This window comes from Pseudonaja textilis, chromosome 5 (genome assembly GCF_049901715.1).
Source record: "Pseudonaja textilis isolate UNSWEBS1 chromosome 5, rPseTex1.2, whole genome shotgun sequence".
In the NCBI taxonomy this organism is placed as follows: domain Eukaryota; kingdom Metazoa; phylum Chordata; class Lepidosauria; order Squamata; family Elapidae; genus Pseudonaja; species Pseudonaja textilis.
This window is the reverse complement of record NC_141994.1, coordinates 32813813-32836262: the sequence shown is the minus strand read 5'-3', so window position 1 is coordinate 32836262 and position 22450 is coordinate 32813813. Positions and strand designations below refer to the sequence as shown.

General features: G+C 35.3%; 1 protein-coding gene and 1 long non-coding RNA gene across 2 annotated transcripts in view; one reads left to right on the top strand and one right to left on the bottom strand.

Annotated features, from left to right (window-relative positions):
* Window positions 1-22450, bottom strand: part of LGR5 (leucine rich repeat containing G protein-coupled receptor 5) — a 72336-nt gene that overhangs the window by 5368 nt on the left and 44518 nt on the right. Inside the window, 11 exon segments of the mRNA XM_026699522.2 lie at window positions 2187-2312; window positions 4055-4126; window positions 6400-6471; window positions 6898-6963; window positions 9654-9725; window positions 12284-12352; window positions 12448-12519; window positions 14928-14999; window positions 17026-17094; window positions 18343-18414; window positions 20515-20730. Coding sequence (XP_026555307.2) covers window positions 2187-2312; window positions 4055-4126; window positions 6400-6471; window positions 6898-6963; window positions 9654-9725; window positions 12284-12352; window positions 12448-12519; window positions 14928-14999; window positions 17026-17094; window positions 18343-18414; window positions 20515-20730 — 978 coding nt within the window.
* LOC148125590 (uncharacterized) lies at window positions 13089-13270 on the top strand. The gene is made up of 2 exons (XR_015743818.1): window positions 13089-13169; window positions 13206-13270. It is a non-coding gene; the product is annotated as an uncharacterized LOC148125590 (long non-coding RNA).

Below are 22450 nucleotides of genomic sequence, written 5' to 3'. Positions count from 1 at the left end.
ATGTAGGTGCACTGTAATGTATTGTGATCCTGTGTCTTTATCAATAGTTCTAAAATATAGCTATATGTTATATATTCTTAGATACCAGCACCTTGCCCAAAAGAACAGGGCATGAACAATCTCTGTCACTTTTGATTTAAAATCTTTTTAAAAAGATTTCTTTTTTATTAAGTGAATATGACAAGTATTTTACTCCTAAGAGTGAGGCAACTATATAAGAGAGACAGTTTGATCTAATGGTTAAGACACCAGGCTAAAAACTAGGAGACTGAGAACTCTAGACCTGCATGTTGGATGACTTTGGGTCAGTCCCTCTCCCTTAGCCATGACATCAGGCTTGGGTGACAAACCGGTGGGCCAATTTCTGTCACAACCAATGGATAAACACTATTGATCTGAAAATGTGGACCCTGCACTTTCAGGAAAAGGATAGCAAGAAAGTAAAGAATAAGCCTTTTTCCCCTTCTTCCCATTTCTTCCATTTTAAAATATTTGTAGTTTATGAAACAACATTTAAGGAGGGGGAAGCATTCCAGTATACAATATAATATATATAAAGGACTTGCAAATATATATATATATATGTGGATCTTTGGTTGTTCGGGTTTTCTCCCGCGTAAGATTCGAAGTATCTAGGCAACGTTTCGATGAAGTCTCATTCATCATCTTCAGGCTTCTGTCTTCGGCTCTGTGCTTCTCAGAGTGATGTGAGATTGCAGCTGCTTCTTCCTTTTAACTGCTAGTGGGGTGGGACTTGATTGGGTGGGGGCTTGGCTGTGTTCTGATTGGGTGGGGGTGTTCTCATTGGTAGGGGTTTGGCTGTGTTCTGATTGGTTGGGGGGTTGGCCGTGTTCTGATTGGCTGGAGCGTGTTCTGTTCAGGTGGGGGCTTGGTTGTGCTCAGGTTAGTCTTAGTTGCTGGGGATTTGAGTTGGTGAGCTGTGATCTTGCTGTTTGGCTTGAGTTCGTGGTCGTGCTGCATCTTCATAGTGGGTGTCGGTTTGCTTCATGTATGGCTCGGAGGGGTTTGAAGTGGGTAGTGATGCAGCTGCAGTGCGGCTTCTGGTCCGTGGTCGTGTCTCATCTTCTGAGTGGGTGTGAGTCTGTTTTCTACATGGAAGTGTGGTGGTGGCATCTTGTGTGGCTCTCATGGGTGTGGGTCTGGTGTCATTCTTCATGTTAGGTACTCGTCTGTTCATGAGGGTGGGTTTCCAAATGGCTGGAAGGTGGGAGGTGTCATCTTGTTTGTTCATGCTGTGTGGGCGTTTTTCTATCTCTATGGCTTCTCTGATTATTCTGCTGTTGAAGTGTTCGGTTTTGGCGATAGTTCTGGTATTTTTAAAGTCAATCTCATGTCCTGTGGCTTTGAGGTGTTGGACCAGAACTCAATCAAAAAAGAAGAAATGACCTCTTCCCTGGTCCAACACCTCAAAGCTATGAAGATGCAGCAGGACCACGAACTAGAAGCCAAACAGCAAGATCACAACTCTCCAGCTCAAATCCCCCAGCAACTAAGACTAACCTGAGCACAACCAAGCCCCCACCTGAACAGAACACGCCTCCAACCAATCAGAACACGGCTAACCCCCCAACCAATCAGAACACAGCCAAACCCCCTACCAATGAGAACACACCCCACCCAATCAGAACACAGCCAAGCCCCACCCAATCAAGTCCCACCCCACTGGCAGTTAAAAGGAGGAAGCAGCTGCAATCTCCATTACTCTGAGAAGCACAGAGCCGGAGACAGAAGCCTGAAGATGATGAATGAGACTTCATCGAAACGTTGCCTAGATACTTGAATCTTACGCGGGAGAAAACCCAGAACAACCAAAGATCCACATATAAATACCCTGAGAACCTCAGAAAACAAATATATATATATATATATATATATATATATATATATATATATATATATATATATATATATATATATATTCTTTCTTAAGTTTTCACTGAAAATAGGTGTATTTTAGAATAAGCAGCTATCAGGATGTTAAAAATAATTACATTTTCTCAGGATAAACAAGAATATTTTAAGGATATAATTTTTGCCATGTATAGCTTAGTTTGACTGTAATGTATCAAAGACTTTGAATAAGAAGTAACACACATTGTAAAGTCACACTCCTTCCATTGCACATGAGAACAACTGTGCCCTATTAATTGTAATGAGGTACTCACTTGAGTTCTGGAAAGTTTTCAGATGATATCAAACTTTGAAGTGGATAATTTCCTGTTAATTTTAAATGAGTTAAACCATCTAGACCAATTATAGGAAGAGAAGACAAAAGGTTGGAAGACAGATCCCTGCAAAATAACAAAGTAACAACCAAAAAAATCAGCTTACAATGCTAGAACAGAATTTACCCCATATGTGAATACTTTTTATCTTTTTAAACCAACATAAATATTATTCTAAACAAATATATACTGCACTGTCAAAAAAAATTATCTGTCAGATAAATGTTTCTTTCTGTCCCCAGTTTCTTTGCAATTAAATTCCTAAAGGCTCTATGCTCAATAAGCCTTTTCTCCCAGATGTCACTGCAGATTCAGTCTCGGAGACATCCAGACTCTGAAGTATATAAGCCTTTAAAGGTGATATACAGCACATTTAATTCCATCCAGAAACTTAGTGGAAGCAATTGTTTCTTTAATAAAGGTGTTACTTATGCAAATATAGCCCATGATTACTTAGGCCACTGCAGTACTGACCAACTGAAACTTCCAAATAGTCTTCCACATAGAAGGCATTGAAACTGTACACCAGTTGCAGTAATGCAAAGATCTATTGTTCAAGAAGGAGCCAGAAGTTCAGAGGAATGCACAAACTGTGAGCAAGTCCCCTTATGGACAACTCCATTCAGAACTAAAGGGGGACTGTATCTCTAGAATTAATCATCTTTCTAGTATTTAACCTAAATCTATTTTTTTCTTTATCTAGACTAGGGGTGTCAAACTTGATTTCATTGAGGGCCACATCATGGTTGTGTTTGACCTCAGGGGGGCCAATGTGGGCATGGCCAGTGGGGCGTGGCCAGCTTGATTCACTTGTGTCAGGCGTGCCTGTGGCCTGAATGCTCTACCAGCAAATATGAGCTCCCAAGTTCTGTTTTCAGCTGCGATGATCTCCTGCAACCCACTGCCATGAAAATGGAGCTCGGGAGGACTGCATGGGCCCTTGCAAGCTCCATTTTTGCTGCAGAGGCACCGTAGGCCAATCCTTTGCTGTTTCCAGGGTAGTCCTGCAGGCCAGATCTAAGCACCTTGTGGGCCACATCCTGCCCATGGGCCTTGAATTTGACACCCCTGATCTAGACCTTACAACCTCCAGACACCATGCAATACAACTTCCCATGAAAAATTCTGATTTGCATGGAGAAGGAACCTGACAGAGCTGGTGATCTGCTGAGAAAATCTTCCCATCAAACAATTTCTTTTTGGTTTTAAAGGCTCAGAAAGAAATCACAACCCTGTGAAAGATACTGTACACAGCTGCTATAGCTACCAGTAACCTCTACTGCTTAGTTTTATTCTTCTCTAGCAAGCTTCCATATTTGCTGGACAGAAGAGAAAATAACAAGATTTTTCCCATTCCAGTAAGCATTCTTGCAAGATAGGTGAAAACTATCCTAGAAATTCCTCATCTTTCTTTTTTCTCTCCTCTCCCTAACTTTACTGTACCTCAATGCTTGCCTTACAGCCCACAGCTCTACCCTCATGTCAGGGCAATAATTTTGCATAGCAAAAAATTGTTATTTTCTCTTCTGTCCAGCAAATGTAGGACCAATGATTCTTAAAGATGTTTACTTTCCTCCATACTTGAGAAGAGTTTTAAACCTTATGAAACATAAATTTCCAAATTATTTGGTAGATAGATAGATAGATAGATAGATAGATAGATAGATAGATAGATAGATAGATAGATAGATAGATATAGATTTTCTCCCCAACAACTACATGAGTATGATTGGGCAGAGAGGATGAATGACTCCCCTCCCCTCACAAAAAGATCTAGTGAGCTTAATGGCTCTGAGGGAAATACTTACATTTTAGTAAGGGACCGTAAAGAAGAAAATGCATTGGCATGAATAATGGAGATTTTATTCCAAGCTAAATCCCTACGAGACAAAAAAGGCATGTGCTTAGTAATGTATAGTGTTGAATATTTTTATTAAAATATTAACAGTAAGAAATTTCTTCCAATAATTTATTTTAGAGGACAATGTATCTAAATTAATGATGAAATAGATTGAAAGTCACAAAAGCTTGCGAGAATAGATTTTTAGATTTCAGAATGGTGGATCCATGCAAATTTATCTAATTATCATTTATCTGTCTGTCTGTCTGTCTGTCTGTCTGTCCGTCCGTCCATCCATCCACCCATCCCTCCATCCCTCCATCCAGATAATATTTTTTTTTCATCCACTGCAGTTTATTTGAAATTGAAGCTATTTCTTGTAATACTGCCCTCTTTCAAAATTTGTGGAATTATGTTTACCCATTTGCTTCATCCCATTTTTCTCCTCCTGGGTTTTGACCACTAAAGCAGGTCATTTTAATAGAAATGTAGCTTGACTGAAAATGAAATGAAAATATGGGTGAACAATGTTCATGCATGCAAGCACTTTATTTTAATTTTGCTTTGAGTGAATGGGGTGGGTGGGGTGTTTATTGCTCCAGAATTTGTAGCAACTTGGGGCAAGGCAATGATCTTTGTGCCTTTTTCTCAGCTTTGCTACATTGATGTAGTCTCAGATCTTCTTTTGAGTAGTTTAAAGTACTTTAAAAGCTAAAAGCAGTAACAGTAACAGTATGAAAGTCCCCTTAATCTTTATTAAGGCTTTAAGATACAAAACCTTTTTCCCCTGAGTAAGAATCTATTAATGTCAAATTTAATATTTTCAACTAAATTTTAAGCTGGTCAATTAAAAGCATGCATTGGTTTCCTATTTTACTCCCTCCCTACCAAATCAGGAATTGATGGGCAATCTCTGCCCTAACTGCAATGTGATGCTGCTGTTCCTACAAATTATGTAAAGAAATGACAAGCTTTAGTTCTCACTCCTTCCCATCATTTTCCTTTCATCTCTCACACATCCACGCTCACAGAACACTTCTGATCTACTAAATCACCTTTGTCTCTGAACTTACTTATCTGACTTGGTAGTCAGAATCAAAGTTATGATCTGCAGTTATGGTTCACAACTAGTGTCACAACTAGTTAAGATCTTCAGTAAATTGTGCAGGAGAATTAGTGACAGGTAGAGGTGCATGCCTGCATGCCTGCATGTGTCTATATTTCAATAAGGCAAGTCCATTGATATTATCCACTGTTTCTCTTTCTCATTTTGGTCCATCTGTTTCTCTGTCTATCCCTGCCAATTTTCTTCAATCTGCTTCTATTTGCAACATTTTCTTTCACTATTTTTTGGCCCTACCTCTATTATACACAGGCTTATTTGCGGCAAGATTACATTATTATAGGTATTCAGTTGATTTAAAATGTCTACGTACATCTATTAAAATGCCACAGTTTGGAAATGTGAAAAAAATTACTTCAGAATATTTTCCATCTTTAATACAGGTAGTCCTCAACTTATGATCATAATTAAGCCCAAAATTTCTGTTCTAAAATGAGACATTTATTGAGGTTTGCCCCACTTTATGACATTTCTTGTTACAGCTGGTAAGTTAGTAACCTTGTTGTTATGTGAATCTGGCTTCCCCATTAAATTTGCGTGTCAGAAAGTTGCAAAGAAAGTTGCGTGACCTTGGGACACAGCAACAGTCATAAATATGAACCAGTTGCCAAGCATCTGAATTTTAATCAGATGATCACGGGGACGCTGCAAAGGTCGTAACTGTGAAAAATGGTCATGTTACATTTTTCAGGGCATTTGTAACTTTGAATAGTCACTAAACGAACTGCTGTAGGCCGAGGACTACCTGTATAACATATAAGCTGTATAATTCAGTTGAAAAACAAGCTGAAATATTTTAATATAAAAATAATAAAAAACTTACAATATAAAGTCTATTCATTCTTTCTGCAATTTTGTAGTCTGAAGAAAAGTTATTTTACTTTGCTATTCATTCAAGTAATAATAAAAGGTTTTACATGAATCATTCAAATGGCTTATTCTTTAGTGATATCAACAGGTTAAATCTGTTTCAAGGGTGCTTTTTTTCTTTGATGCATGGCTGTGTGAATTCATTGCTGGAAATTGTCAATGTCAGAATGTTTGTTTCCTTTTGGCAAATCAAATGCAGCAATTTGAACAATCAAGGAGGAAAAAACAAAATATGTAAGATCGGGCAGGAGAAAGGAATGTCAGCTTCCATGCCTCTCAATATCAAGTACTGTAAAGAACTATTTTATGGTGATACTCACAGGGAACGGAGGGCAACCAGCTGCTGAAATGCATTTGCATGGATTTCATATATTTCATTGTGATGTAAAGCACTGAAATGGCAAAAAAAAAAAAGAATGTATAGACAAAAACTTTAGGAAAGTTGCTATTGATGCTGAAATTCCAAGGGTAACTTTCACAACTACTAAACATGCTAGGATATTCCAATCGTGTTTTTGAAAATTCATTTCAGGTAAGGTAAAAAGAATGACTCCAATATTAAACTGTGGCACTTTCTCAAACATTTTTCTGACATAAACAACTCAAAACCTTGTTTTGTTCTCCTCCAGAGAGCTTATATTCAACTATACATGCCCAAGCAGCGACAGTTTGGTAGACTATTTTATTTTTAAAATATCAAAATCTGAATATAAACAAACAAAGATTCAGATTACTACATGCATAAATTCTTTGTACTGGAAAAGATAGGGAATCCTGCTCTTTCTGGGCATGAATTCAAAGCATTTTAGAAATCTTACATTTTCTGAAGTTTTTCACAAGCTGTAAAACAGGGCAATTCTTCCAGATGATTATATGAAAGGTCTCTGAAAAACAAAGTAGAAATCCAAAATGGCATATGGTTCTGCTATAAATTAAAAATGTATTTTACAACTTTTTTTTTGCAGAGAGACTGCTATTAGAAGAACACTAGATCCAGTTTTCTTATAAAACATACTTCTTTTAATTGTTTTACATAATCTACTTCTTTTGTTTTAGGACTATCCCATATTTTTATCAGCAACCATAGCAAAATTTAATAAGCTTCTCAGACTATACTTTAAATTAAGCAATCTTGCATCTGACCTTTAGAACTGCTATATCTTGAGTTGGGAAAAGTGGTTTGGGAACTAGAAGTCACTTTGAAAATCAATTATTACAAAGGGAAAAAATCTCTTCAAATATTTTCAGCCAAAACCTAACAGATTACAGAACAACTGAAACATCTGGACTCATTTATAGTATAATATAACTAATCAAAAACAAGCCATTGTAATTTTCTGAAATTGTAAAAAGAAGAAAGAAAAAAGGGGAAATAGATTTGTATCCTGTACTCCTTTATGCAGGGTAACCTCCTATGATCTTTATTAAGACTTTTGTCTCTGTAAATTAAAAAATGAGAACGGACATAGGAATATGCCTATTGTTTCCTTTTAAAGCCATAAATGGTAAGATTTTATTCCTATACTAATTTTTAAAAGATAAACATAGTTGTCCATGCTTCAAATTCCTTAGATAAATGTTGTTAAACAGCAGTTATTTTTATACAAATGAAAACATTTTACATTTCCTTTCCCTTCCAGCAAGATCCAGGAAAAGACTATTGAAAGAGACTTATTTAGTGAGTTGAAAGTGAGGATAAAAAACCAAACCAAAACCAAACCAAAACTCCATGCATATAGAACACTACAAACTTTCACACAGCTAAATATTTCACAAACATGAAGCCCTAAAGAAACACTTGGAGAATGCAGTCCAAGGTCAGATACAAAAATGGTCAATGCAATAAAATTGAAAAGAGCATTAAAGAAAGGAACTCCTATTACTGATTTCAATATCTTGGCAGGAAAGGCTTGAGGAAAGATGTGGTTCAGAGCCTCAACCAATCTGAAATGATGCATCTTAGTTCACAAAGAAAGCCAATCCACATCTATTAACTGAGACTTGGATAACTTGTTGACTAAGGGACAGATAAGTAGGAAGGACTAACTCCAAAAAATACAGTAGACAGACAAATGTGTAACATGTACAAATGGCTGATATCTATCTATCTATCTATCTATCTATCTATCTATCTATCTATCTATCTATCTATCTATCTTCTATCATCTATCAAATCAATTTAGATTAATGGTATTAGATATTCATAAAGAGGCATTTCAGTAATACAGAGACATCTAGCTAACAATAAGTAATATAGTTCCAGTAAATGAAGTATTTTCTATTCTCAGAATTGTGGCTTTGTAACATATTTTGGGTATATATTATAATTAATGTTGCTAGCATGTTGCCTGGGCAGACTAGTACCAGATACATTCATCATGCTGTAATGGTAAACGGAAAATATACTTGGCTGATTCACAAAGAATCAGACAGAATAATTATTTTTGATAGTGATTAAACTACTTCCATAGAATTCTTGAAAGTTACAACAATATACTGGTTAATCATTATATGAAAAAGAGCTCAGAACAACTATTTGATGTTCAAACTGAATAAATATAAGTGAGAAAGAAAAATGTTAAGAACATGATGTTGCAAATGTGGATTGCTTAATAGCATATCTAAGCAAGAACAGAGTGTGTACTTTATTTCAATGTAAACATGTATTGACATGTTAAAAAACATATTTCAGTAAAGCATCCTGTCCTGTCAAAAAAGTTTTGGAGTTTAGATTTGATATAAGGTGAAGAAAACAGGATATTTCTGTCATCCAGGGTGCTTTCCAAAAATTGATGACTTAAAAATAATTTGAAAAATAGGAAGAAATGTAAATAATTGGTAAAGTCATCATTGTGTACATTCTTAAAATTTCCCCCTTAAAAATAATTATAAAGTAAATCAGGTTGTTAGTTCTGATCTGAAATTTTTACAGTATTGCTTGTTTATCTTGATCTACTAGAATTATCCAATTGTAGTATTTTCTTCTACCCTATATTAACTTGATTTTCAAAAGTATCTTTTAAAAAGCATCCTAAAATAACACCCTCCAAATGGGTAATGTTCCCTGGGAATTTCTAAGAGTTATGGTGTGTCACATTTTGTCAGACATATCAGATAGTTCAGATAGACAAGCTAAGCTAATTCTACTTCATTGTAAAGATACATTAACAGAATCTTGCAAGCTGGAAAGTACAATTTTCTTACTGTCTCCTTTATAGCCTGAGAAACTAGAGAGAGTGTCCCTTCTGAGCCTCCTGCCCTGTCCACTCTCCAAGTGTAGACTATGCTATCTCTTATCTGACTATTCCCTAGGCTACATCTCTTCACCCCATTTTACAACATCTTTCCCAATACCAATACACATCTGGACAGTACAAAGTTAGGGAGGATTGTTTCTTTATCCAAATTGCTATAGTAAATGTATGGCTAATTTCAGTCCAGATTTCCCTTTTTTAAAAGTCATTATACAATTGATGATTTATCATTTAGATAGTTGTTAACCCCCTATAACAAATACTGTATGTATTCTCTGAATCAATGGTATGATTTAACATCCTCTCTCCACTATACTTACAGTATTTGGAGATTAGGGAGGTGCTCACAAATTGATTCTGGAAGAGTTGTGATCCTAGATCCTGTAAGGATCCTATTAAGATAAGAAATTTCAAATAGTTAATAATTACAATAGGAATTAACTTAGTCCATAGCAAATTAATTTGAAGTCCTGAATGTTATAACTCGGTGCTATTGGTTTAATTCATAAGAATTAAGAAGTGTTAATTCTCTCTCTGTTGAAGAACAGCATATGGGAACCTATCTATAATCAATATTATGTACAGTACATACATTTAAGAGGATAAGTACAGGGATAAGGCTGAAACATAAAAGAAAATCATATCAGGAACCTATCTCATGGATTTTCACCTGGTTCTCCACTATGCAATCAGGGAGTCAATCAACCAACCAAAAAGCCTAATGGCTCAGTAAGCATATATAAATTAGAGCATAAGCTAATTCAAATCTATCACAAATTTAGGATGAATGATTTTGTACATTGGGTTACAGATATATTACAGATTTAAGAACAAGTCTTTGAATAGAATAGAATAGAATAGAATAGAATAGAATAGAATAGAATAGAATAGAATAGAATAGAATAGAATAGAATTCTTTATTAGCCAAGTATGATTTGGTGCATATGCTCTTAGTGTACATGAAAAGGAAAAAAAAACATTCATCAAGAGTCATTAATTATTAATAAGCAATCAAATCATGCTGGGAACCAAAACAATGTAAAATGTAAAGATACAGGCAACATAGTTATAGTCATAAGTGGGAGGAGATAGGTACTAGGAAGGATGAGAAGAATAATAGTAATACAGTCTTAGTAAATAGTTTGACAGTGTTGTGGGAATTAGCTGTTTAGCAGAGTGATGCCATTTGGAAAAAAAATGTGTCCTTGTGTCTAGTTGTTCTAGTATGCAGTGCCCTATAGCATCCTAGAAGTTGAAATAATTTATGTCCAGGATGTGAGAGGTCTATAGATATTTTCACAGTGCTCTTTTTGACTTGTGCAGTATACAGATCCTCAATGGAAGGCAGGTTGGTAGCAATTGTTTTTTCTGAAGTTCTAATTATCCATTGAAGTTTGTGTCTGTCTTGCTCCTTGGGCAATTTGAGCTTTCTGAGTTGGCACAGAAAGAACATTATTTGTTGTGCTATGATGTTTTTGATGTTAGGTGTCCATTTTAAGTCTTGAGATATGATAAAACCTAGAAACTTGAGGGTCTCTCCTATTGATACTGTGTTGTCTAGTACTGTAAAAGGCAATGTTTAGGAGGGTTTCTCCTAAAATCTACCACTATTTCTGCGGTTTTGAGTATGTTTAGTTCAAGATTGTTCTGGTTGCACCACAAGGCTAGTTATTCAACTTCCTGTCTGTATACCGATTCGTCATCTCAAATGAGACCAATCACTGTTGTATCATCTGCAAATTTCAGTACTTTAACAGAAAGGTCTTTTGAGATGCAGTCATTAGTGTATAGAGAGGAGCCCTGAGGGACTCCTGTGCTAATTGTACAGGTATCTGATGTGATTTTGCCTAGCTTCACCTGCTGCTTTCTGTCTGTTAGGAAGCTTATGATCCATTTACAAGTGTGGTCAGGTACAGCTAGCTGATTTAGTTTAGTTAGAAGAATATCTAGAATGATGGTATTGAATGCTGAGGTGAAGTCTACAAAGAGGATCCTCGCATAGATCTTTGGAGAATCAAGATGTTGCAGGATGTATTGCAGAATCATATTAACAACATCATCTGTCGATCTATTTGCTCAGTAGGCAAATTACAAAGGGTCTAACAGCGGATCCGCGAGCCAGAACTAGCCTTTCAAATGTTTTCATAACTTACAGATGTTAGAGCAACCGGTTTGAAGTCATTCCATTCCTTGATGGAAGATTTATTGGCACTGGGATGAGAGTAGAGTGTTTGAAGCAAGAAGGAACATAGCACATTTCTAGTGATTTATTAACGATGAGGGTGAAGATGGTGGCCAGTTAGTCAGCACAAGCTTTTAAGCAAGAAGGAGTTATCTTGTCTGGTCCTGGTGCTTTTCCTGGCTTTTGTCTGTGAAATAGACCTGGCACCTCATTTTCTGTAATCACCAGAGGTGATGGGCTCAATGGGTTGGGGTCAGTTGTAGGAGGCTTCGCTTTTGTTGGTGTGTCTGGGGTGGGGATTGTGGAGATAGGTGGCAGTAGTTTTCTCTCAAACCTACAGTAAAACACATTTAGGTCATCTGCCAGTTATTGATTTCCTTTGGCATGGGAAGGAGGTTTGCTGTAACCAGTGATATTTTAAAGAGTTTTCCATATGTTTGCTGGTTCATTCGTTGAGAACTGATTCTTTAGCTTTTTAGAGTAGCTTCTTTTTGTTGCTCTGATCTCCCTTGTTAATACATTTCTGGCCTGATTGTACAGCATTCTATCACCTTTTCTGTAGGATTCCTCTTTGGTACGACGTAGCTGTTTAAGATTAGCTGTGAACCATGGTTTATTGTTACTGTATATTCACAGGTTTCTAGTCGACACACATACGTCTTCACAAAAACTGACATATGATGTTACAGTATTGTAACAAAAACTGGACATCTAAAATAATTGCTACCATCTATTTTTAAAAAAACAAACCATAGATCTAATACTTACAAGCTTTCCAGGTTTGTTGTCCCAGTCAAATCAGGAAAGTCTGTCATCTCTGAAACACCATTTAATGTTCTATAATTATGAACACAATGTATTAATGTTGTGGTTTAAGAAGTGAAAGAATTTTTGTTTGGAACTAAAGTGCTTTTAAAGGTGCAAATACATACAGGGTTCTGAGTTCAGGTAAATGGTGAAAAGCAGACTTTCCCACAGTCTGGATAGGATTATCATAAAAATGGCTGTGAAGAAAATAAATTCATCACTGTAAGATTTAAATCTTCAAAGTCTGATGCAATTTACTGGATATTCTCATAAAAGGATTTGTGCAATTTTTTTGCCTGCAATCTTTTTATTGAATGCTTATCTCCAGAACTATTTGCTCCCCAAATTATACATGCTAAATCATTTTTAAATAAAACTGAGCAAACATCTCTCCTTATCTTTAAGTCCAAAATCTTAATCTAGGTTAAGTTTTTCCCCCCCTCTAAACTACTGCTAGGCATCTTTTAAAGATTTCTCTTGCCTCCACAGGAATAGAAAATAGAGGCAAGAAATATAACTGTCTATGAAACAGATAACATTTTTTGCCCAGAATTCAAATGACTTTATTGTGTTGAACACCAGTTTGAATGAATCCAAATAATCAATTCTTTCTGTTAATATACTGATATGAGAAAACAGCCAATAAGAAAATGCAATCTGGGGATCAAAAAGTTTATGCACATTCTAGCTTAGTAAAATAAAATATGTTACAGTTATGTAAGAAATTTTGCTCTCAAAATTAAGTTCAATGTAAAAGGGTATTATATAGATATATGCCAACAGAAAGCTTATGCTCATTAGGCCTCTCTGGAACTTCAGGAATTAACAAATGTAATTGTTACACATTGTTAAATGTGTAACAAATGTAATTGTTACACATCAGCTGAGCAATGTGTAAGACTAATATAGAATGGCTTATCAAATTAAGGAATATGGAAACTATAAAATGGCAGATGGCGCTAATGAGTAGATTCAGATTAAAGATACAATATCGTGTTTCCAAAAATAAGACCCAGTCTTATTTTATTTTGGGTTTGAAAATAAGCACTAGGGTTTATTTTGGGGGTGTCTTATTTTTTCAACCTGACTCCTGGCCCTGCTGTTCCTGGACTCTAGAGCTTGGGTCTTGTTCAGGCTGCTGCTATGACAAGGTAGAAGGCCATGTGGCACATTGGGATCAGCTGCCCCACCATGCCTCTGCCCAGCTGCTAGGCCTGCTATACCTGCTGCTTCTGCTGGCCTCATGGGGGCTCTTCGCCCTCCTGCCTACAGTGCTCTTGGCCACCCTGCTGGGCTGCTCCTGCCTGGTGCAGGGCAACTTGGCCCAGATGTATGTTCTCCTGAGCACCTGACCTGCCATTGCCTTTGGACAATGCCCCTCCTCAGCCCTGCGCCCCTGCCCTGGGTGCCAAGTCCCCAGCCTGCACACCTCTTACTGGAGCAAGACAACAACTCAATGTTATTGATACTTGAGGAGTCCTCCCAGTGCAACACTCTGCCACAGCTTCATAGCAAACTTCTGCCTTTGTTCTGGTTAGCTGGCAGTAAGTGCGGACGGTTGAGGAGAGCGAGAACTCAGATGAGGGGCCAGGACCATTAGGAAGTGGACTGCTGTCTTCAGAAATTGTGTGGGCTGGCAGCAGCGATGAGGAGGTTCCCAAGGAGCCTGTGCCAAGTGCACGTGAGTGCAGGGCTGCTCATAGGTAAGAGAAGTTGCAGTAGCATGGGTGACTTGGGAGTAAGGCTACAAGGTAATGGCCCCTCCTTCAAGAAGATAAAAGCCAGCTGTGAATTGGATGTTCTTTGCAGGAAGCAAAGATGTTTTGAAGCTCAAGTCTCATGGACATTGCAATATCTTAGTTGGTATTTGAAGACTCTTGTGTTGTAAAATATTTCTAGGTAAACTTATCTGTTATTTTTGGCTGCCTCGCACAGTTCTGGTGAGCTCATGCTTATCAAAGTTAGTTTGCAGCAGTCTTTTAACTGGGGATTCATAAGAATCATTAAAAGGTTTCTGTTTCCTTTGGTTTGTGTTTGTTTTATTGGACAAGGAATTTGAAACCAGGCAGGAGCAATCCAACGTGTGTGTGTGTGTGTGTGTGTGTGTGTGTGTGTGTATGTATGTGTGTGTATGTATGTATGTGTGTGTATGTATGTATGTATGTATGTATGTATGTATATATATATATATATATATATATATATATATATATATATATATATATATATATATATATATTTGTTTTCTGAGGTTCTCGCGGGTATTTGTATGTGGATCTTTGGTTATTTGGGTTTTCTCCCGCATAAGATTGGCAGTATCTAGGCAACGTTTCGATGAAGTCTCATTCATCATCTTCTTCAGGCTTGTGTCCTCTGCTCTGTCCTTCTCAGAGTAAGCTTCTCTGTTTTCCCAATGATGTGGGAAAATACCCAAACAAAGCTGAATGCCATTTATATATATATATATGAGCTGGAATTTAATAACATTTGAGAAACATTGTTGTATCATACAAAATACTAAAAAACTAATCTATAATGAAATAAAATAATTAATAGAAAAAGAAATAAAAACATTTTCTAGAAAAAGTAAACTTTTATAACTTACATTGCTGTAAGTGATGGATTGCCCATAAATGCCTGTTCAGGTATTGACCTTATGTTATTATTATGAAATCCTCTAGATAGAAAATAACAGAAATAGAGTACATGCCCACAGTACATAGAAACAAAAAATTCTTTAGAGTTACCCAAAGACAGTTATTCTAAATAAATTAGCTTCTATAGAAAGGTACCAACTATCACAATATAGGATATTTTTAGTTCTCACTAAGATCCTCCAAATACTATAGGGATAAAGTAAAATCTCCTTTGAATCAAATTTGGTTCCTGGTGAGTTCATGGATACACTTATACACCTCTTTTGTGAAATTGAATTGATTTACAAATACATCTTCTTAAATGGTTTTTATTTTCATTTTACTTTCAATATACTCTGGTACATTTGAAACTCTGGTATTCCAAGATGTATTCCATCCAAATTCTAAACAGGCCCAACCCTGCTTAGCTTCCCAGCAGAGTCAGAGGCTACCATCTGATAAAATCAATAAATGAATGCTTAGATTTAAGTAATGTTTAGCAATAGTGTCATTTTTTCAATTCTTTCATATTTTTAATAATCTGTGTAAATTAATTTACTTATGACATTATTACTTCTCCCCCAATAACCACAACCAAACCAAGCAATAAAGCTTCCAAATAAATGAAGTATATTATTTGCTTGCATAATAATCTAGTACAAGAACAAAACACTAAAGTTTTAACAACAATAATAATGATCACATGGGAAATATTTGTTTTTCCACTGAGGTACAAATGAAGTCACTCAAGTTGAAAATAAAATATTGCATGCTTTGCTAAACTTGTTTCATTGTTTCGGCTGCTATTATTAGTGACTATATAATGGCTGTTTTTTGGAAATTGATTGCATAAGGAACCACAACAAATATAACTGTAGGAAAACAAAGTGAAAATGAAAAATGAAGTGGAAGGCTGTTGGCACTTGCATATATATTTTTAAATGTCTATCATTATCAGTTTCCTATTAACTTCCTATTGACTTACACAATATTAATAAAGATCAAGTTTTACCCAAGATGTTTTGTTTTTCACTTAGACAAATTTACCATCTTTTTTCCTTTCTAATCTCACAAACATGCATTTTTCTCTTTTATACTCCCTCAGTATGTATGTGTGTGGAAGTGTATAGCTATTTAAACTATTTCCCACTTAACAGATTGTGTGAATGAAAAAAACATGGACAATGTTATTTCAACAATCTCAAACTCAGGTCCTTCCACAGCAGAGACTTTGTAAGCATTGCCAGTAACACACAATTAGACTAATGGAAATACTATGTTTACTCTTTCCATGGGTGCCTTGAAACAGCACAGCAATCCAGGGCTGGAAGAGACCTCAGAAGTCATCTAGTCCAACCCACTGTCTCTAGCAGAAGACATCTGGGTTATTTGGTGCCTCACCAAGTCACATGACCACCAAGCCACGCCCACCCAGTTACATGACCACCAAGCCATGCCCATCCAGTCACATGCCCACCAAGCCACGCCCACCAAGCCACATGACAGAATCAGTTGTTAAAAAATTTGAATCCCACCCCTGGGAAGAAGAGGTTGGTGAACTAATTTTGGCCATCCCAGTTTTGGATATTAGAAAACAGATTCAGTTGGCAAAAATAATTTATCTTTTAAACTACAAACTGTTATAGAGAAACAAATATGCTTAATAATGTAAATTTCTATAGAAATGATGTTTTTACTGTTTAATCTACTTATATTATTTTAATGCACTTATTTCAAGACTTTAATATTTAATAATAATCTAACATTTGCAAGTATATTGCATTATAATTCTAAAATTGTATTAGCACAGTATAAAATACTCCACTATTACAGACAGCCACAGCAACATGTTTGAATATGCTGCTTTTTTATAATTTATTCCTGCATTTTCATTTTGGACAACTAGAATTACCAAGTTGAAAAAAAAAACAATGTCTACAAAATGAAATGTATATTCTGAAAAATAGGCAGTGATTTTTGAACTGCAATGAGAAATATGTCAGGACTTAAATGAATCAAAATGAACACTGGAAACTGAGGAGCTGAAGACCAAAATTCTGTACTCACAGTTCTTTCAGGTTTCTGAGGACATTGACAGAAGTGGGAAATTCATTCAGATTGTTGTAATTTAAATCTCTGAATTGGGAAAAAAAAATCCACCTCACATTAGACACTACTAATTTTCATACTTAAAAGGAAAAGACCTTACCTGTTTTGTGTTGCACTTTTAGATTTATACATTTGTAGAACTTTATTTATTTAATGAGGTTCTATAAATGTATAAATCTAAAAGTGCAACACAAGTGTAACATCCTGTACCCAATGACTCTGGGTGGCTTACAATATAAAAACATTAATATCATCTATAATAAAAACACAGCAGATAAAATTATGGACACATTATCTGGCAAAGAGGGGAGCTGAACACCTGCGGTGGGGAGAGGGGTTAAACTTTAATTAATCAACCACCTCCAGTATGAAGCTTTCCTATTGGGTCCCCAAGCCATCTGGAAAAGTCAGGTCTTAAGGTTCCTGCAGAATGTTAGGAGGGTGGGAGCCAGTTTCACCTCATGGGATAAGATGTTCCAAGGGGCAGGAGCCACGGAAGAATTCTTCTCCTTGAATCCACCAGCTGAAAGGAATTTTCAGGATTCACAATGTGCCCCCTCTGCCATTGTGGGTGGGATGGGCCAGTCCCATTGGGGTGAGATGCTTCCTCAAGTAGACTTGATCCATGCCCATTAATGAATTTTTATAAATATAATAGATATTTACATTTACTTAATATTTTATTTGTTATATTCTGCTTGATTAATCTGCTCTCATTAACTTTAGATCTTTAGAACTTTAGATTTTTTACTAAGTTGATCAGTTATACTCTATCATCTTTACAGTTCATGTCATTTACTAAATTAATCTTACAGGAAAAATAAGAAAATTGTGGGGTTTTTTGGGGGGGAAAATCACACCATGATAGTAGACACTGCTAGCATTTGCAATTTTAACTACATAAGTAAAAGCTGTTTTTGCAAATAGAAACAAAACTATAGTTTAATTTGGGCATATTTTTTCAAAGATTGATCAAGAATTTAATTAGTCACAGTGAGATATCAATTATTCTCTTAATGTATATCCATTAGCCTTTTCAAATGCCCATTGTCTACAAAATAAAAAAGTTAATATATAGCACTGCAATGCTATAAATTAAAGGAAAATAAAATAAGGAAAACTGGCTTTCATTTAAGTGTGGACTGGATTACATCCTAAAAATTTAACTATAGAGTCAACATCAATAACGTCTTTAAATCTGCATTTAGGCTTTAAAAAAAGATCTGCAGAATGTCAGTGGAAACATTGGAAAAAGCATATAAAAGCTGAACTCACAAAGTCTCTAGGCTATGGAGGCCATTGAAGCATTTCTTTCCCAAGAAGTTGATTCTATTGTTATGAAGATGCCTGAAGCAGACCATTAAGAATATGAGAAAAAAAAATATGTATAGTAAACTAAAGCAAAGGAAAACATTTTAATAGTTACTCCTGCTCTCCCATCGTTTGTGAAAGTAATTTTTATGAACATTTGAATAGTGTAGAATATATGTTACCAATTGTGCCTCTATTTGCATTTTCATTTGCACTGCTTAATCTGCTTAAATGAACAATTTTTATTTCGTAGTCAAGTTTTTTATTTTATATTACTTATACATATCAGTGTATGAACAGTGTGATAACTGGGTATCATGCATTTAGTACAAATATACATAATCTTGTAACTCATGGTTATTACATTTCATTTTAATTGTTCCATGTTATTTAAACATATCTAATATTATCACCATTCAATTTCTAAACCTCCCTCTTGTTATTGCATAGATCTTGTTATATTAAAATATGTGTATTGTTGTTCCCTTCTTATTTCTATTCTTTCTTATTTTTCCCATTGATTCATTTAAGCATACATGACATTTATTTTTGCCATTATTTATTATCCCTTATCTTGCATTTGATATTTTAAAAATTACTTATTTTTTCACCCTGCTTTCAATATTCCAAATATCCAACACTACTAACCGATCCAAATATTAACAGTATTCAATCGATTCCAGATTTATATCTCCCACTCCCCACAATTTCTAATCCTTAAAAGTTTATAATTCACAGTATATTTTAACACACTGTTAATATTAATAATACCGTTAAATTCCCTAATCCTAAATTTCCACCTTCTACACTTAACTTATTTTTAAATGGAGTAAATTCTATTTGCTATTAGTATATACTGTATGTTACTGTTTTCCCTGTTTATATTTTCTACTTTTCTGTTTTTGCTAATGTGTTTTATCGCTATCCATCATCTTTTGGTCTCTTTGGAGTTCCATCATCTGTTAGCTTCTCAATCATCTTTTTCTCTCTCTCTCTTGGAAACTTATTGTTCTCTTGGAAAACTTATTGTTTTTTATTATGTTTTTGTGCCCACTAAATATTCCTTTCGACCTGCCCTTTACCTCTTTTTGCTGCATCTTTTGAGCACCCATCCATAAATCATTCTTTTTTGGGCAGTGGAGAGATTTTTGTTTTTTCTCTCTGGACTTTTCCTTTTTTGAGGAGGTTTTCCCCTCTCTATCCGGTTATAAACAATTTCTATTTTTTGTGACTTCTCTTCTCATATTGTTCATGTTTTTTTCTTACTTCAACATATGATTAGGTGCTTTCTTGTTCTTTACAAAATTAATTTAGGTGCTCTTGAGTCAGGACCAAATCCCATTCTGTGTACAAATGCTTACATGACTTATCTACAGTAAAATTTCAGTAATCTCTATCTTCCTCTCTATGCAATTTATCTAATGTCCTTTAATATATTTTTTAAGTTTGTCAATGTAAAATATTTTCTAGCACATCATCTGCTCATACTAGATGCCTAAAATATGTGAGTTTTTATTTGCTGATCACCACTTCAAGAAAATACCATGTTTTCCCAAAAATAAGACCCAGTCATATATATTTTTTTGCCATCTAAAATGGCACCAGGTCTTATTTTCAGGGGGCATCTTCCACTGACTCGCCTCGCAGTGACAGCACCAACAGCCCCGCCTAGCTGAAGCTTGCTGCTGGCCTACTTCTGCAACTGCTTGTTGCTACTTGTGTGCATTGCCCCAGCCTCTGTTTTGCTGTCAGAGGCCTTCAGGCCTTCAGAGGCCTGTGCAGCCAATAACAGAGCTCCATATTGATGCACGCATCATTTTAACAAGATATTTACTTTCAAATGCAACTAATCTCAGGATTAAACTGGCAATAAAGTTTATTTATAAACACTTTATTCATACTCTACAGATGGCCAAAATAAAATATACAAAAATAAACAGCAGTATTTTCAGCTTCAGATTCTTTTCCCTCATATTAACATTCAATTAGCTTCATTAACCAGGTTTTGGGCTTAAATATTTGCTGCTCTACTAAAAAAAAAACAGGTGTATATTAAACACGTACTTTCCTGAAGACAGCAGTTGAAGCTCTTAAAAATTAATTAAATTTTATGTCTAAAATCAAATACAAACTTACAGCACTACTAAATTGGAGAGATTTCCAAAAGCATAATCTGGAATGTAGTAGATTTTGTTGAGTGCAAGTGTCATTGCCTGAAGTGCTGGCAAACTTCTCAAAGCTTGCACTGGAATTTCGGTCAAAGAGTTATCATCTAGCCACAGATATCTAAGTGACACCAAGCCGCTGAAACAGTTGGAAGGTATGAAGCTAATATGGTTAGCATCAAGCCGTCTGAGAAAAAAACATAAATATAAAATATCATTAAAAAGTGTTTCATAAATAAATGGACTTAGACAAAAGTAGTATTTTCTGCATTTTTAAAAAACACCTTAATTATAATCAGTTCTACTGCTGAATCTGTATAATTTTTAGTTACATAGTCTAATTTTCATTTCTATTTCTGAAACTTCTTTTTAATTCTGGGGTCATTCTCACTGTATTTTATAGATTTGGTATATTCATTGTATTAGGACGTGGTTTGTTTACCCATGATTCATTCATAAACTATACCTTGTTGAGATCATATAATGTTCTAATCCATTAATCAAACCACGAAGACTGACATGACATGATGAACCACAAACATATTTTTATTTAATATGGTGCATAAACCTAGCCAATTGGGGATAGCATGGCTTTTTTATATATGTTACAGTCATTGATGTGTGTGTCCTAATGCATCATCCAATATGAAACCATCTATGGATATGAATTATGCTGAAATTAATAACATATTGTTTCATGTTGAAGTTAATATCATGTTGCTTCAGAATTCTACAAGATTTAAAATAAACATATAGCACAAACCACAAAGGCTTGAGTGTATATATTATTTTGCACAATACATTAAAGGAGCTATAACTTCTCAGTACTGTAATATACCAAGCAGATGACACAAACACTTTAGCAGAACAGAAACTTAGAATTTGGCATGATGTGTGCAGGTCCCATGGTTTTTTTCATTCAAATTTTAGTCTTTTGCTATCATTATTTACAAAATAATCAATACCTGGGAAGATCCTGGAAAAGATAATTAAAAAAACAGATCTGCGAACAACTGGAAGCAAAGAAAATTATAACTAGTAGCCCAGCACAGGTTTGTTAAACACAGATCTTGCCAAAACTATCTTATTTCATTCTTCAATAAAGTCACTAAATTAGTAGACCAGTGAAATACTGTGGACATAGTATACTTAGATTTCAGTATGGCATTTGACAAAGTAGACCACAATCTACTTCTTGATAAGTTAGAAAAATGTGGAATAGGCAACATCAGCACCAAATGGATTTGTAACTGGCTGACAAACCATACTCAACAAGTAGTTCTTAATGGTACTACATCCACATGAAGAGAAGTAAGCATTGGGATACCACAGGGCTCCATCTTAGGCCCAGTACTCTTCAATATCTTTATAAATTACTTAGATGAGAGAATAGAAGAAGAACTCATCAAATTTATAGATGATATTAAGCTGGCAGAAATAGCCAACACCCCAGAAGACAAAATCAGGATCCAAAAAGATATTGACAAACTTAAACAATGGGCACTATCCAACAAAACGAATGTTAATGTGGAGAAAAGCAAAACTTTACATTTAGGCAGGAAAAATCAAAGGTATAAATACAGATTAGGCAAGGCCTGGCTCAAAAACAGTAACTGTGAGAGGAACCAGAGCAGGTGAATATAATGGTTATACAATTTCATGAAAAGTAAAGGTGATGTTCAACCAAAAGCCCATTTTATGAATAAATACATTTATGAATAGTATTTTTTATACTACTATTGTTAGCAATAATCATTGTAGTTTTGAATTAAAGGGTAAACAAAGCTGAAATTGGATCAAATAAAAATCCAGAAATTAAACTTTACATTTCCTTCAAAGTGAAAAATTAAAGGAAGAAAACCAAAGAAAAGAACAGTAGAAGACAATAAAGAAAGACAATAAACAGT